Genomic DNA, 17,187 nt, shown 5'->3' with positions numbered 1-17,187 from the left:
TCATTGTAATTTATTATATAAATAAAACACGAATGATACTTTAATCCGCAAATTTGGAATATCCAGTGACCGGTTTCATCGCTTTCGCGACATCTTCGAGACTGGTAGACTAGCTAGATTTAATGTTTTAAGAGGATATGTGGTGCCTGACAATTTTAGTGAACTGAACTATAATAGGTATTTAGACATGTCTATTTCCTGTCACTCTCTCGCAAACGCCCCCCCGATACTGTGCGAAAAAGACAGCTGCACGTCGGACTGATTATACCTAACTAACATCGACGCTTCGTTGTCCCATTTCTCTCACCCCAAAACTGAACCGATTTTGTATTTTTAGAAAGAGTATCAGAATGGAATGTTCTGTGCCGGCACCTTTTCGGTTTTTCAAAATTATTTGTGTACCGTACGCCCGTTTTTTATAGGTTTTTGGATGGTCCTAACTCCCACAGGAAACAATTTATCAAAAAAGCAAAACGATAGACACGCCACGCCTATGGTAAATATCTATAGAGTGTAAATCACTGCTCTAGTGACATAATCCAGGGAGAAAATACGGGCATACGTTTGTATTAAGAACAGTCAGACCGCGTTTCCTCTAAACGAGAAGTCTGTGTAAAGGGCATGTACGTACATATGTATAAAAGTAGGAGCAAGGATTTACGAGCGCGTCTAACGCGTGTCGTGTGTAAACTCATAAATCTTCTCTGCCTATCCCTTAGGAAAAATGTGAGTTGAGATGACAGTAGTAGTATATTTACTTATAGAAAAAGGTAGAAAACTCAACGGATTCAAATAGTGAAATGAAAAAGTCTAGACCTCCAAAAAACTGAAAAAGTAAAATGGGCACCCATAGCTAGTGGTTTTTCTGGCATTTTCTTTATTTATTTTTTCCTCTTGTTAGTCTTTTTTTATATTTTAAAAATTTATTTGTTATTTTTGAAAACCAGTTAGGGTTATTTATTTATACATCAACGGTTCAACCTTTTTTTCAAAAAAATGTTTTGCTGAAATAATCACAGCAGTGAACACATTGTGTAATACACAATATGAAATATAATAAAATAATTAAAGCTAAACCATTTAGTGAAAATAAAATATTAAAAAAAAAAAACAAAAAAAGTAAGAAGAAAAATAACATATCTAAATAAAAGATAACAATTAAAGTAAGAAATTCTAATGTTCTAAATATTTATATAACAAAGTAAAGTTGAGAATAATTTAACATAATAAAAAAGTGGTTAGTATTCGACTAGGTATTAATAAAAAAGAAAAATAATGCAACAATAATGCTATATGAATAATAAGTTTTTTAGATCAAGAAGAAAACTTAAATTATCTAAAAGACACCTTTATTTTACCAGTTGGTTGGAAGAAGTTGCCATTTGGCATTAAATCCACCAATGTACAAGTTATATTATGAACAATACGTTAAAATAAAGAAATAAAAAATACGTAAGGAAACAAAATTGATTTTGATAATATATTTTAAAATATTTATTTAAAACTTCAAGTACAAATAATAAGTACTTTGGCGGACTTATTGCTAAAAGCAATATCTTCCAGCCAACCAAAAAACAGACTGGTCAAAAGAATAGTTGGTCGGAATTTTGTACTAAAAAACCATAAATATACTGTATCAAAAAGACACGTACATAAAATTAAAATAATCTAATTAATTAAAATTAACAGCCGTTTTTTTCAATTGGGAGATAAGGCTTTGCACATATTAACCTTTTTTTAAAAGTACATTCTGTTATACATATTCAATAATGAGGAATGTGGAATCAGATAATGAGTTTGGAAGGAGAGAGAAAGAGGAACCAAGGAAAGAAAAAGGGATAAAAATATATATGAAAAATAAAAAACAGTAAAAATTCAGGGAGTTCAGGATTCTGGAGATGTATAACAATGTTTCAGGCGATTCCATCAGACAATACAATTGCCGAGACAATACGAAAATTCGGTAGCAGTTCACAAGTGAGCGCTGCGAAAATGAATACACGACGGCGTTTGTTACAAGCGCATTCACGAAAAATATTATTAATTTTTTAACAAGGTGTATTGAAATTGTTTAAGTACGAACTAAATAATAAAAACGATTTTTTTTGCCGTCATTTTCAGCAGAATTTTTTTTGAGCGACATGTTCACGAGCAAATCGCTATTATCACAATGTCCTGACCGTACTTATTCACACGAGGACAATATGGCACGTGGTGGTGGAGGGGTAATCATTGTTCCGCCGATATAACCTGCCCGTCTATCTCGGTAGCGATGTGACGGGACAATTTTATGCTCTACGAATTCCTGTTTACACGTGGACAATGCTCCTGTGACAAAATAATGTTGTATTTACTTTAAGAGTAAAATCGATCACCTAACGTTCATGTAACAGACGATCGAAATACGCCGAATTCGGTTCACCAACGCAGTACCCTATGCACCACTAGATGCGGAAAGGGCAAGGTGATGATATAATTAATTATGATAGTAATTATTATTAATTATCTTTCACAGTAGTAGCCGCTCGATTGTGGAATAATCTACCCACTAATGTTAGAGACGCCCCTTCTTTATTTACATTTAAGTCAACAAATGTCACTATCTAAATATTAGAATTGTTCCTTTATCCTTCTTCTTTCCTTCCCATCCCCTCTTCTCTCTTCATAGCATAGTGTTAATTTTTTTTAAATATATTTTTATTTTGTTAATCTTTGTTTTTGATTTCTGTATAAAATTGTATGATTCAATATGTCCATGTATTTATAATTTTCTCAAACTGAACGGTTTGGGTAGGTAGGAAGAAATAGCCTTAAGGCAATATGCCTGCCCTTATATGTATATATATATATATATATATATTGTATATGTATATAAAGTGTCAAATAAAATAAAATAAATCATTATCACATTTACTCGTTTGAACATTTAAATTTACATGTAATGATAAAAAAGGCTGAGAGAATAATAAAAAAATATGATTGCGCAGTAAAAGTTATAATTTATATTTAAGCGTAAAATTATAAAATATGATAAAACGATGATTGACATAATCGCTATCAACGGGAAAACAATTTGTCACTTTATCGGACTTTGGATCAGAATTGATTTATAACATTATCTCCTGCTAATTGCACATACTCACCTGCTTGGAAAACTCAAGAATAGAAAGCTTTTTTTAAGACAAATATACAGAAGCATGTCGACCTCGTGGTAAAGTGGTCAGCGCGTTTGCCTACCATGCAAGAGGTCTCGGGTTCGATTCCCGACATGGTTGATATGAAATATTTTTTAAAAATAGTGTTTTTACACTAGAATAATTCATAGTCCCTGAACTGGCACCTGAAACGTTAGACTGATCATTTTACCCTTACGTAACAAAAACGATCAAGATACGCTGCGATTTGTATAACAATGCAGTGCCTTGTGCACCATTAGATGCTGAAAGGGAATGAAGATGACGGTGCAAACTACGGATATAAATGGAAAATCAAAAATCGAGGAATCCCAAGATTTCAAAATTAGATTTGAACATTCTTAGATTCTGGAATAGTAATTATTGTAAGTAATAGCAAAAAAAAACAATTAAACTATAGACACGAGAAAGGCAAATATAAAATATTCGTCACAATTCCCATATCCGCAACGAATGGTGCATAGGACACTGCATCGGTACAGCAAATGAAAACTGAAAATGATCGATATTTGAGTTTGTCCAAATGTTTGTAGACAAAATACTGGATTTCACCCCCTCGGGAGTCGTTAAGTTTAACAATATGGATGTTCAAACATAGGCAAAATGGTGAATGTTACGCAGTGTGTAAAGTGGCCACTTAAACCAACCATTGGCAGGTCATAAGCCCTGTAAATGCCTAGATTTCCATATTCCCTTCTTTAAGGTATTCTCCATCCCTGTTGTAATTTGTTAAAATGATCAGTTTTACGCTCGTATTTCTTATTTCTCTACATCGGTGTGACCTTATATGAAGCAATGTGTAGTTACACTCAAAACATAAAAATCCGCAAATTTCTTTCTTCTCTACCCCTGTGGGAAAATTCAGAATAGCATTCCAGGGCTGGTATTCCGAACGCGTTTACAGCGCGCTATAGTGCGTATTTAGTGCGTATTTAGTGCGTAAAAACGCGCTATACCGCGCTATAATTTCGTTTGGAATACAAGCCCAGGGCTGCTATTCTGAACGGAATTGCGCGCGAAGAGATCGCTCTGTTAGCATGTATTTCGTGCGTACGAGTAAATACCATGCTTAAGTTATCGCGGTCATAAGCCAACGCGTGTGTAATCTCTAAAGGCCGTTTTACATTGGGCATAAAATGGTACAAGATCTTGTGCAAGGTCTTGCTCAGTTTTTTTAACAATAATTATTTTGCCAAATCTTGGGACATTTTGTTAGCTGTTTTACATTGGGCAGTTTCTTGCGCGTAAGCATGCGCAGTACGTAGTGTTCAACGCCATTACAGACTACGGGCTCTATGACATTATTTGACAGTAAAGATCGCAAACCGATCAATTTAGTGACGACGCCGTTACTAAAAACTAACAATATATTATTATTTTTGCGATCAACAACCAACATAAGGCTTCTAAATCAACATGGATTGTGAACATTTGCTCCTAGCAGCTTTTGCAGTATCTGCAGTCTACCCAAAATGTTCTTCCTAAAAAATGCCAAAAAAATCAATGCCAAAAAAAGATTTGATCTAAACTATTTTAATTGTTTTCTTAATGATTATTTATTGAAGGCATAGTTTAACATAGAATTTTAGAACAATGTTAGACTTTTTAAATATTTTAATAACTTTACTCTTCAATCCATTATCCTTAAAATCATTGGAACATATATTATTTAATTGCTTTGTCTTTATAGGAGGTTAAAAAGTATCCGATTTTTATTCATAAAAACAACATTTATTGAGGTACAATTAAATGACACTAATCCCCTTCAAAGTAGTCCCCTTGAGCTGTTACACACTTCTCCCAACGGTTCGGCCACTACCGGAAGCAATGCTGGAAAGACTCTTTTTGGTATGGCGCGCAGGTGGTCCGTCGCAATGTTCATGATGTCTTCCCTGGTCTAAAATCTGGTCTCTTTCAAAGGCATTTTCAGCTGGGGAAAAAGCCAGAAATTACAAGGAGCGAGATCAGGAAGTTGGGATCATTGATCACTGTCTCCAGCATGTCCTGTGCGATCTCCACACGAAGTTGCTTCTGCTCAATTGTCAGCAACTTTGGCACACATTTTGCTGAGACCCTTCTGAGGGCCAAATCTTCAATTAAAATGAAATGAATGGATTCAACACTAATGCTCACTTCATCAGCAAGTTCTCTGATCATTATTCGACGAGCCTGCATGACCAGTGTCCTTACTTGATCAATGACAACATCAGTTTTGGTTGTTGAGGGCCCACCGGATCCCGCTTAACTCTCATTTTGTTAAAACTAAAATCCGACGTTTACCATCTCTTCAACTCCCTTTTAAATAAAACGCATTTAAAGAAAAATGCCGTAAATTTACATCTGAATTAATAATGATTTTTTTTTTAATTTCACTAATCAATTATTCTCTCATTAGCTTTGGTTTATATCCCTAAAAAATAATCAAAATTCTAGAAAACATACAAAAAAATCTCTACTTGTTTATTTAGTTTTTTTCAATAAATAAATCATTGATTTGTTCTGTATTAGTTTTTTTCTCAATTTGTGTATTGGATAAAAAACATCACACAAACAACAACAAACAATTTAATGCGTCATGAAAATTAAAGTTGACAGATGACAGTTAACAATACAACAGTGGGATGCGCGCGCAGATATTGGCTCAAATATTGTATGAAAAATAGGACGTGTTGTATATTTTTGGAATTGGACCATACATTTCATCAAATTTGTGTATTTACAGCACAATATTTATTGGTATGATCTCTTTAACTGCCTTTGAAATAAAACGCATTCAAATATAAATTCAGTGTTATTTGTATTATAATCAATAGATTTTTATCTGAATTTAAAAAAAAAACAATTCAGTTCGGCAGTTCAAGTGAGAACTACGGGACGCGAGAGCTGACAGAAATGTCCGGAGCCACCTTGTGGACACCATATGATCCAACTAGGGAACGAATTTATTTATTTATTGTGGATAACTTATACAGCGCCATTTTCGTAATAAAATACCTCAAGGGCGCTTTACATGGTGATTCTATTGTTAAGTTAATTTAATTGAAGCTTTTAAATTTGTAATTTAATTAAAATAATTTATTTTGTTGTCACGTGCTACGGATTTATTCAAATGATTTAGAGAACAAGTGGGTTTTAAGTTTTTTCCGAAACATCACTTCACTTTCACAGCCTCGCACCTCTGCTGGGAGAGCATTCCATGCCATAGGGCCTGCGACCGCAAATGCGCGCTCACCAAATTTAGTGCGCTGTTTGCGTAGAGGTATAATAACTTTTCCTCTCGCCGTAGACGTAGCTGATCTAAGCGTGAGACGCCTGTCAGCTAGTTCATCTGGAATGCATAGTTCCCTTAGATATTCCGGAGCCGAGTTGTGCAGTGACTTATACATAAGCCAACAGAGTTTGTAAATGGTACAGTCAGTAAATGGTACAAGATGTTTGGTATAGCGTTTTTGTTTCGTTTGGTACAATGGTACAATGGTTTTTGGAATATGGAGTGATGATGAATAGTATTATTTGGTATAGCGTTTTTAGATTATTGTTTTAAAAAATCAAAAGGAATGCTCCGGTATAAAATCCCCTTTTTACATTTTTTGCTAATTGTTCTCTCACTACCTTTGAATTATATTAATATCTAGAAAATGATAAAATTCAAGAAAATATTAAAAAAACATTATATGGGTACTCGTCGATATCTACATACTTATTTGGTTTTTTCAATAAATAAATTGTTGATTTTATAATAATATTTCTTAGTTTTCACTCAAATTAATTAAATAAAATTACACAAGCAACAACAAATAATTTAATACGCCTTGAAAATTGAAGTTGCCAGATGACAGTTGACAATATAACAGATATTGTCTCAAATATTGTATGAAAAATAGGACATGTTTTTGGAATTTGACCACATATTTCATCCAATTTGTGTATTTACTACACAGTATTTATTGGACTAAATTCTGCACAAAATCTTGTACCATTTACTGACCAATATAAAACAGGCTTAAGTCAACACTCGTGTCGGTTTGTTTTTTGTTATCCTCTTAAATAAATACAGTTCATTGCCGAAAAATCGGCGTTTATTATAAAAATAATACAATATATTGCATTTGCAAAATAGTAAGGAGTATTTAATACAAAAAAGTGAAAATTAAATTACAGTCAATAACCATGGCAACTGCTTTTCTTGATATTTGGCTTGCCGACCGCTGCCGCCGGCTAAATGTAATAAATAGCATGATACGTTGTGAACAAACAAATAAAACTTTATAACAATAAATTATTTTACTTTACTAACAGTTTTGGAATATTTTTCATATTTTCACCGGTGAAATTTAAATATGTGATTGCGCAGCAGGATTGTGCGTCGCGAAACGTAAATATTTTGACATTTAATATTAGGTGTTGCCAAGCATCTGGTTGAAGTGTGACAATTAAAAAAAATATAATAATAAAACAAAAATATAATCGCTTATTAGCACGCCGATAGTCATCTGTGATAGAGCTACAGGGGTGGTATTCCAAACGCTCTCGCGTATTTACATACAAAATACACAAGAAAAACTGTTTTCTCGTGCTGCGAGAGCGGTTTAGAATAGCACCCCAGGGGTGCTATTATGGATCTTATCGCGGCGGTAGTGAAAAAAAATGGAATTTTTATTTTTTGCATGGGAAAACACTTTGCTTCATATATGGCCTCACTGATGATGTCAACTGATGTATAAAACTGTTTAAAAACCGAATACAGTTAAATCTATTCAACCTAATTGAGTGTTTTGGGCAATGCTCGCAATAATGTTCTAAATGAAAATCATGTTTGATTTCACGTGTTCATATTTATTTGACGTTTAATCAGCAGTGTGGCCATATATGAAGCAAAGTGTAAACGCATGCAAAAAATAAAAATCGACAAATTACTCCCTAGAGGGTAGAGAAGATTCAGAATGGTGTCACTCCATAGACTATGAAATATTGTAGTGAAAGCACTCACTCCCCTTACCTGAGAACCGTTTTTAAGGCCGTGAGTTTTCCTATCGGTTTCGCGTATACTATAAAATAATTCTTTTCAATTTCATAAATCGCGATTTTTAAAACAGTGCAGTGTAAAAAACATTCATTAAAATAATAATTTTATATCGACCTTGCCAGGAATCGAACCCGGGACTTCAAGCATTGTAGACAAACGCGTCAACCGCGAGGCGGGCTAATCTCATTTCCCTTTTTTAGAAGTTTTACCTAACCGAGAAGAAAACACCCTTCTAGTATTTTGTTTCTATCTTATAATATACGAGGGGTGGTCTCAAAATTCGCGGAATGGAATGGTTGGTTGGTGGAGGGTACTAATATTCTTATGGTGCCACTCCACGGTGGAGGCGGGCTACCGGCATTTTGTCCGCAGCCGCATTGAATAAGGATTTGGAGCTACAGTGGAACCATTCCCTTCAAGTTTTTAAGCCAGAGGTGCGCGAGTCTTATCTCGCGTATTTTGTATGTAAGGTGTTTTCTACGGCCGCGAGAGCGGTTCATCAGAATAGCACCGCAGGAGCCTTTCCATGTAATATGATACCGACTATTTCGTACTTCACTCTGCATATATTTTAAAAAATACTCTAGCTTTCTTTTCTTGATTGCATTTGAGATTTGTTTTTCTTTTTTCATCGTATTTCTGGCATTCTTCTATAGCACCACATTCCAAATGCTTTAATCCTTTCTGTGGTAGCCTATAAACGCAGTAAAAAAAGTACTATATAGCATCGTACAATTCGTATACGCAGATTAAGGTGGAAGTCTCTATTGTTAAGGCTGTAGTCTGGTAAAACGCACGCAAAATGATGAAATCATAAGATTTAGCCATTTTAAAACGAATGTTTTTTTTAATCGCGCAATAATAAAAAACAAAAAACATAAATTAGATAAAAACAATAATTTCTAAATATAATTACTTTTAGACCGGCAGATAACGCCATTTTAAATTTAGACTAAACTTAGTTGTCTGGGATCTCAATAAAGACTAAGTATCGAACTAAAATTTGTTGTAATAATTTGAAGTTAATAAATTGAACATGAAAGTGGCCGAATCAAAATCTTATTTTTTTGTTTTTGAAAATAAATACAAGCATTTTAAATCATATACATTTTTGTGACATTTTCCTTTATTTCTGCGTAAAATTATGCCATCGGTTATACTTTAAAAAAAAAAATATTGGAATGTTTTAGTTGAAACCTTTTTTTATGGAATTGTATTCTTTTTATTTAAAAGAAGATAATTCTGATAATATAATCTAATTCGGCCACTTTCATGTTAAATTTATTATCTTCAAATTATTAATAAATTTTAGTTCAATACTTAGTCTTTATTGAGATCCCAAATACCTAAGTTTGGTCTAAATTTGAAATGGCATAATCTGCCGGTCTAAACGTAATTATATTTTAGTTACATAAAACTTTTAAGTATATTTTTTAACAGAAATACCTTTAAAAATTATTGTATTTTTCTAAATTATGTTTTTTGATTTTTTTATTATTGCGCGTAAAAAAAACAATTCGTTTTAAAATGGCAAAATCGTATGATTTCCTCATTTTGCGTGCGATTTATTAGACTACAGCCTTAAGGAGATCACGCATTTTAAAAAAGCAGTTCATAGCCATCTCTATCATTCTCAACTTTAAATTCCCGAAAATGATCCCACTGATCATTGAGCCAGCATCCCAAATATTTATATTGATGAACTCTTTCTATTTCATTATAGGTACACAAAATATATTCTATTAATAATATATCTAATTTGCCTGCCTCATATAAATTTCGGAGATTCCAGGTTGCTTTTTTTAATAACTGAAACGGAGATTCTTAGCACTTCCTGATTATTTAAGGTAGGCTGGAAAACGGAGGCCGTAGTTTTATTTTTATCAGTCGTAGTAAATAAGTTTCTTGAATTTAATACTGAGGAGGTTTTCCGTTGCCTTCCGCAAAGCAGTGCCTCAGCCGCACCGTTGTGTATTCAACTCCGCCTGTAGGTCTACATGAGCCCGTCCCGGGTCATTCCAGTTAGGCCTCAAATCAGGACTGGTAATGCTGCTAGGGGTGTAAATGTTTTTTGTAGTCGCCCAATCTGGGTCAGACAGTACAGGGTAGGATTTGGAGGCTATTTAGTTCCTCAGGGCTCATCTCGGCATCATAAAAAGGTTCATACGCCTGAAACCGTTGTCTCCTTTAGGAATTTGGTTATTGACCGCCGCCTGATCCCTTTTTTTGATGGCATAAATAAACCAATTTAAAGATCCGAAAAATGTATACGTAGAATATATTGAAAATGAAAAAAAAAATAGTATCTGTCTATTTAGCCACTTCCCATGTATTTCGCGAATTTATGGACCATCCCTTGGATTTATTAGTAGGTACGTAAATGGAAAAAAAAGCTCCATAATATAATTCATTTAGAGTACCAATAGTAAAAAAATGTGGGAAAATAAAATAAAAAGAATGTTGTAAGGACGACGCAACATGGACAATTCATATTTCGAATTGATGTAACAGATCGGGAAAACTGAGGCTCGAACCCCGATCTACCACAACTTGTTTATCATTTTCTTACGGTTATTTACGACTAAAAGAAAATAGCTCTAAAATTGAAATACAAATAAAGAAAACGCTGTTTCTTTTTATTTATAATACAAAAACAAGTCACTGCAACAAAACCCTTATTTTCTCGAAATTTTAAGATTCTTATGTAAATTTAAAGAATACAATTTTAAGACATCGGTTCGGTAAAATAAAAGCATGCGTGTGTTTGTGTGCATGTAAAAGATTACTGTTTTTCACATTCTAAATAAATTCGCCTTCGCAATAAACCAAACACATTGTTGTTCACAAAAGTTGACAAGAATAAAAAATAAAAACGTTTTTTTTTTTTTAAATAAATTATTTATTTTTCACGAATTAGAGCTTGAGGTTATTCAAATGATCTGATCTGAGCCTCGATTATGATGAGAAGTTAAAAATTATTTTCAATTTTATGTAAAAAATAAAATTAAGTTTCTGTATGAAAAATAGATTATGTGTACAATTTTTTTTTTCTAAATATGTTCAATTACCGGTTACCGACGAAGGTACTTTGAATTTTCATACAAACATACACAGTTTCGTACATAAATATCGATATTAGTTTATACCGTCTCAGTTTATACCGATGAAGATAGCCGTTCATAATCGCAGTCCTGGTCAGGTGAGAAAGCCCAGTTTGACCGCCTGCAGGCAATTGAACTGACTGCCAAAAAAAACACATTTAGTTCGAGGTCTGGAAAGCAGTTAGCCTACACAAATCAGGGCCGATATCCTCAAGGGTTTAAAATGTACTTACATTGCATATGCCAACATCGCCAAATAACATTGTTGAGTCGAATTTTGTCTTTCCATCTTAATTTGATGCCTTTGAATCGGTTCCATTTTGGTGACGTAAGCTTTTGTCTGAAAAAAAAAAACAAAATTAATTACTTTTCATAATAACCTACAAACACTATCATATATAACCTACAAACAACCTAATAAAAAAATATAAAATTAATAATGGCATATTATTTAATCTACGTGAAGTTTCTTTCTGCAGTCTCGGTGTAAAAAAGAATTTTAAAATTATATAATATTTGTGTTCTTCTAATTGGCCAAATATTTTAATTTTTGGGGCATTTTTTGCTAGTAAGAAATAATAATTGTGCTTGTAAATGGAAATCAAGTTGTATTGAGCGGGGTTCGATTGAGAAAATTCAGTGTCTTTTTAAAAATTTGTTAATAGACTAAACTAAGCCAAAAAAATATTCCTATTTTTATATATATCGTATTATCAGCGCTATGATTTTTTAAAGTTTTGTATTTCTGAAATAACTCCGCGTGTAATGTCAGAGGTTTTTCTGTCAGTTATTCCGATTGGTTCGTTTACGGTAAGCAAACCTTCACAGCTATCATATCATTGGTTGGTTAATATGAACCAGTGACGTAGTTCAAAGTAGTGCGTTTTTATTACTAATTTTTTTTTCGCACATTTTTAAGAAACTTTGGTTTACAATTTAATGCTTAAATTTTGATCGCGCACAAGAAAATATTTTTTGTATCCAATTTCCCGTAGGGCTGAAGGTCCTCATTACGGGTCTTTGATCCGTGAGTCCATAACACAGGACCACAACCCTGTTCCGAAATATGGAAGTTTGTTAACAAATTTAGAATGTGCAAAGTATGTACAAATTATGTAGTTTATTCCGTGTCTGGGAGGATGAAAAATACAATTCTGTGTTAAATAGAAACAGGAACTCTGGACAATAGAGGTGGTAAAAAGTATACGGAACAGTTATTGAAAAATAGTTATTCTTCCGAAAAATCTGTAACAGTCATACAAAAAATTAAGTTGTTATTTTAAAACAGTTTGGAAATAGCTGAAATCGGTTTTAAACTGTCACCGCAAAGAAAAACTAGTTAAATCAATAGTCGAAAGGTGATAGAGCAAGACCGTGGCTACCCCACCCCTATGAAGACGATAAAAAATATTATAATTAATTGATAGTGAAACAGCAACTCTTACAGCTCCTCCTTTTAAATAATCGAAATGCTCATCTCTATTGGACAAGTGTCGACTCGATGCTACTTTTAGGTAAAAATAAAAAGAGTCGACGTGAAATAATTGTTTAAAATGTAGAAAAACTGCAATATTTCACTGTCTCTGAAGTGGCACCTGAAGCGTATCTAACCTCACCTTCCACGTAAGAAAAACGATCTCCATACGCTGCAATTGGAACACCAAGGTATGCGAAAGTGTTTGCTGATAGGGAAACGATGATCATAAACGTTTGGTTACAAATTCACAGCAGTGCATTGCAGCAAAATTAATTTCAACCCTTGTTAACCTTACCATCGTACCATCGTACTATCGTACCATCCGTACCATCGCGCAACCCATCGGTCGGAGTCAGCAATGCATTGGACATTGGTATAGCGACTACAGCTCATCTTAATAAATACACGAAGGGAAAGATGATCAGTATTACGTTTCAGGGTAGCAGGACAGATTACAATAAAAAACAAGGATATTTTTTTATTTTTTTTACACGAGTCCTAAACATACCGATTTGCAAAAACTAAAGAAAAATGCAATCAAAGGACAAAAGAAATACGATCTACGATGACATCATTGTTTTTATCAATGGAATAATTGTTTTTTTTCTTCTGGTGTACTTTTCTGAAAATCAAGATTTTAGACTTTCGTCCATCGTCATAAATTCTGATAACGTCCAATCGGTATTTCACTGTATCAATTTTGTAATCTATAAAATTTATTTCGACACATTTTTATTCTCTAGTCATGTATCTTAGATAATTCAATACAGGTATACTATTTTAGTAATACAGGTATATATTAAGTCTCGATATCATTAGGCACAGTTAAGTCTGTTACTAAGCGAAATTGGGTCACAATATAAAAACTAATTTATAAAGACTCCTTGGGGTCCAAATAGCGAATCTGTTATGCTGATAAATAATTTGCGAAAAAACCGAAAACACATACTAAATATATGAATATGATATATATAGGTTGCATTGCAAGCTGATTTTTATTGACTAAAATAAAAAAAAAACAAATTTCATAAAAAAGGGTCAAAACATTTATTTTTTAAAACGATTATTAAAGGGACAATTTAACAACAATATTTTGAGTTTGTCCAAATTTTTGTAGACAAGGACTGGATTCAACTCCCCGGGGAGCTGTTTATATTAACATATTACAACAGAGATGAAGAACATTTAAGAGAAGGTAATATAGAAGTCTAGGCATCTACAGGGCTTATGACCTGTCAATGGCTGGTTAAGTGGCCACTTTACACACTGTGTAACATTCCACCACTTTACACACTGTGTAACATTCCACCACTTAAACCAGCCATTGACAGGTCATAAGCCCTGTAGATGCCTAGACTTCTATATTACCTTCTCTTAAATGTTCTTCATCTCTGTTGTAATATAAACAGCTCCCCAGGGAGTTGAATCCAGTCCTTGTCTACAAAAATTTGGACAAACTCAAAATATTGTTGATAAATTACCTGGTCCATGAAGAAGTATAGAAATTGAAAAAATAACATTTTCAGGCGTTGCCTAGTATGTAGGTGAAATAATTCAATTAGATGAATCTTACCAGCATAAATAAAGGTTTCAGCTCTTTAACTTCACAAACATCAACAGATAGCACAATTTAACTTCAAATTTAAGAAAAATAATACAAAATTTGTGTGATTTAAAATGCTTGCATTTCTTCTTCAAAACCAAAATTAAAGTATTTTCTCTAAGTATGAGCATTATAACCTGTACATCTGTTTGGACACAAACTAAAGGTCAAACCGCACTACAACGTCACTACACTTCAGCGGCACTGTACGATAAATATGTATGGAGTACAGCGCCGTACAGCGCAGCTGCAGTGCGGTTTGTTTCATCCAAAACAGTGAAAATAATATTAATGTTAATACTAAATTTTAAAAATAAAATCGCGATTTCACTTTACTAGCGACCTCTATCACCGGGGACGATAAGTAACATGGTTTTGTTCATCGTGTCGATAGTGTCGAAAATATATCATATTTGCTTAAAATTACTATAATGATAATTTGTGATAAAATTCAGCAGGTAACGTATTCTAATATTGGTATATTACCGAGTATCTCTAAACATAAAATTATACGAGATTCTTGAAGGAAACTTAATTGCATTCAATTGATACAATACCTTTAAAATATTATGGTCATTATAAAAGATCCATCAATATTATACTAATTTACATTAAAAAATATTCATATTCACAAAAAATATCGCGTTTTTTTAAAAGAAAATGAATAAATTATTAGGTAATGTAACATTGTTATTATTATTATTATAAATACATTTTTATTGCGAGAAAGAAGATCAACTATGGGATTATATTAAAAAATGTATATTAAATTTTGTTTTAACAAAAGAAAACAGGTACATGATTTCCTGCAAACCTTTAATTAAAATAAAGTAACTAAAATCGTTTTTTATTTAACAATAATTCATTTTAAAGGTTTGCAAATTAATTGGTAAAATAATAAGTGAATTTTTAACTTACACTAATTACAGTGGAATTCCATCAAGAATCGTTAATAAATAACATAAATAGAATATTATTACTAATATCAATGTAAATTTTTGTCTATGCGGAGCGTTACCGCGTGGGTTTTTGTTATGATTTGGATAAATTAATCCACGAAAGCTACGATTTTTTTATCTTTTAACTTTTTGCCTTAACTTTTTTGTCTATTAATGCAATTTTTGCATTAATAGACAAAAAAATTAAATAAGTGCAATTTTTCTGAAATAAAACACCAAAATTGCCTAACTGACTATGATTATAATGATTTTACCCGAGGAAAGCGACATCTATTAAAGTTGATATGAATATGAATTAAGAGTAATGAATTTGTGACGTACGAGTTATGTAATATTTTGTGGACGCTTACTTATTTATGTAGATAATTTTAGTAAACAGTTAAACAACAGATCACTTATCTATGGCAATGAGTCGAGAAAGATAAATTTTAATAAAACCAGACATGGGTGTGTTTTCGTTTGATTGTTGATTATACAGATTTCACCTTGAACACATATTTCTAAATTGACAGATTATTGCAGGATTTAAAAAATATTATTTAAGTTTGGAAAAAAATATCAGGCTATAATATACGAATGATCATAATTATTAGTGTTGTATACTTTTGGCGCATTCCACGCCCAACTGCGTAAATAAAAATAGCAATGTAAGCGAGTTCGATGAATTAACAACAGTAAAACATAACTCAATCAAATATTGATTCTTCTATTACTTAACGTTTTCGGAGAGCAAACGGGTATAAAAGCATGTGTTATGGTCGCTGTGAATCCTCCACAGTGATGATGGACTATGGACCCGAATACTGGACCGACACTTTGAATGTCATATACCCAATATTTTTGGATAATGTCATATTAGGATGACTACTTTTTCGCATACGTTAAAATGATGATAAAGCCGTAAGGGAATCGTGAAATTTCTTAGCGGGGTTTAAATTCGGGGGGCTATTCTGAACCGCTGTCGCGGCACAAGAAAATAGTTTTTTTCGTATATTTTGGATGTAAATACGCGAGATAATACGGCAGCGAGAGCGTTTGGAATACCACCCCTGGGCCCCGATTACAATGTGAAGTTAACATTTATTTTTAATTTTATCTACGAAGTAAAATTAAGTTTTCTGTATGAAAAACAGAATATTCATACATTTTTTTCTTCTAAACGTGTTCAATTATAAGTCACCGACGAAGATATTTTACATGTTCATGCAAATATACTCATTTTCGTCCACAAATACCGATTTTTCTTTATAGACAGTCGAATATAACTCTGTTAATTTCCTATTGTAATCGGGGCCCTGGAATGATAAAGCGGTTTGTTCAACGGAGAAATTCATTTAAGTGCATGTGGCGCAGTTAAAAAATGTATATTTTTCCGGACATATTTATTTATTATATATACGGCCTAAGCCAATTACAACAGTTACATGAAGAAACATAAATGCAAGAAACTGAACAAAAAGAACATAAAACTATTTAGCAAAGACAAACAGGGGCAAAACAATAATTGTATGCAATATATTTAAAAAAAACGAAAGACCTAAAACTTTGAGCTAAGAAAATGAATAATTATAGTCATTTTGTCTTAATCCCATTTTTCGGAAAGACAAGTTTTTTTCTGCATTTGTTGCGATATGAAGATTTTAAATAAAGATTCACGAATACCATTAAAAACAAGATAATTTATTTTAATCCATTATGCATTTAGTTTACAAGAAAAAACTATATTTATTTATTTTAAAACGTGAACAAACAACATGTAAAATATATGAACACAATTTCTTTTTATTATAAATATGAGACACCCATGCTCACATCAAACAAATTGTT

The 17,187-nt window shown here is 32.6% G+C and overlaps 1 protein-coding gene across 3 annotated transcripts in view; it reads right to left on the bottom strand.

Annotated features, from left to right (window-relative positions):
* The window catches only part of Mondo (MLX interacting protein mondo), a 79,575-nt gene that overhangs the window by 38,272 nt on the left and 24,116 nt on the right, over positions 1 to 17,187 (bottom strand). For all 3 annotated transcript variants that reach the window (XM_088231708.1, XM_088231706.1, XM_088231709.1), the window contains exon 2: positions 11,555 to 11,661. In XM_088231708.1, the coding sequence (XP_088087834.1) occupies positions 11,555 to 11,661 (107 nt within the window). The remainder of the gene's footprint in view (positions 1 to 11,554; positions 11,662 to 17,187) is intronic.

Source organism: Micrasema longulum, unplaced genomic scaffold (genome assembly GCF_059751315.1).
Source record: "Micrasema longulum isolate JH-2025_06_02 unplaced genomic scaffold, ASM5975131v1 h1tg000904l, whole genome shotgun sequence".
NCBI lineage: Eukaryota > Metazoa > Arthropoda > Insecta > Trichoptera > Brachycentridae > Micrasema > Micrasema longulum.
The sequence above is the reverse complement of the archived record's forward strand: the minus strand, read 5'-3'. Positions and strand labels throughout refer to the sequence as shown.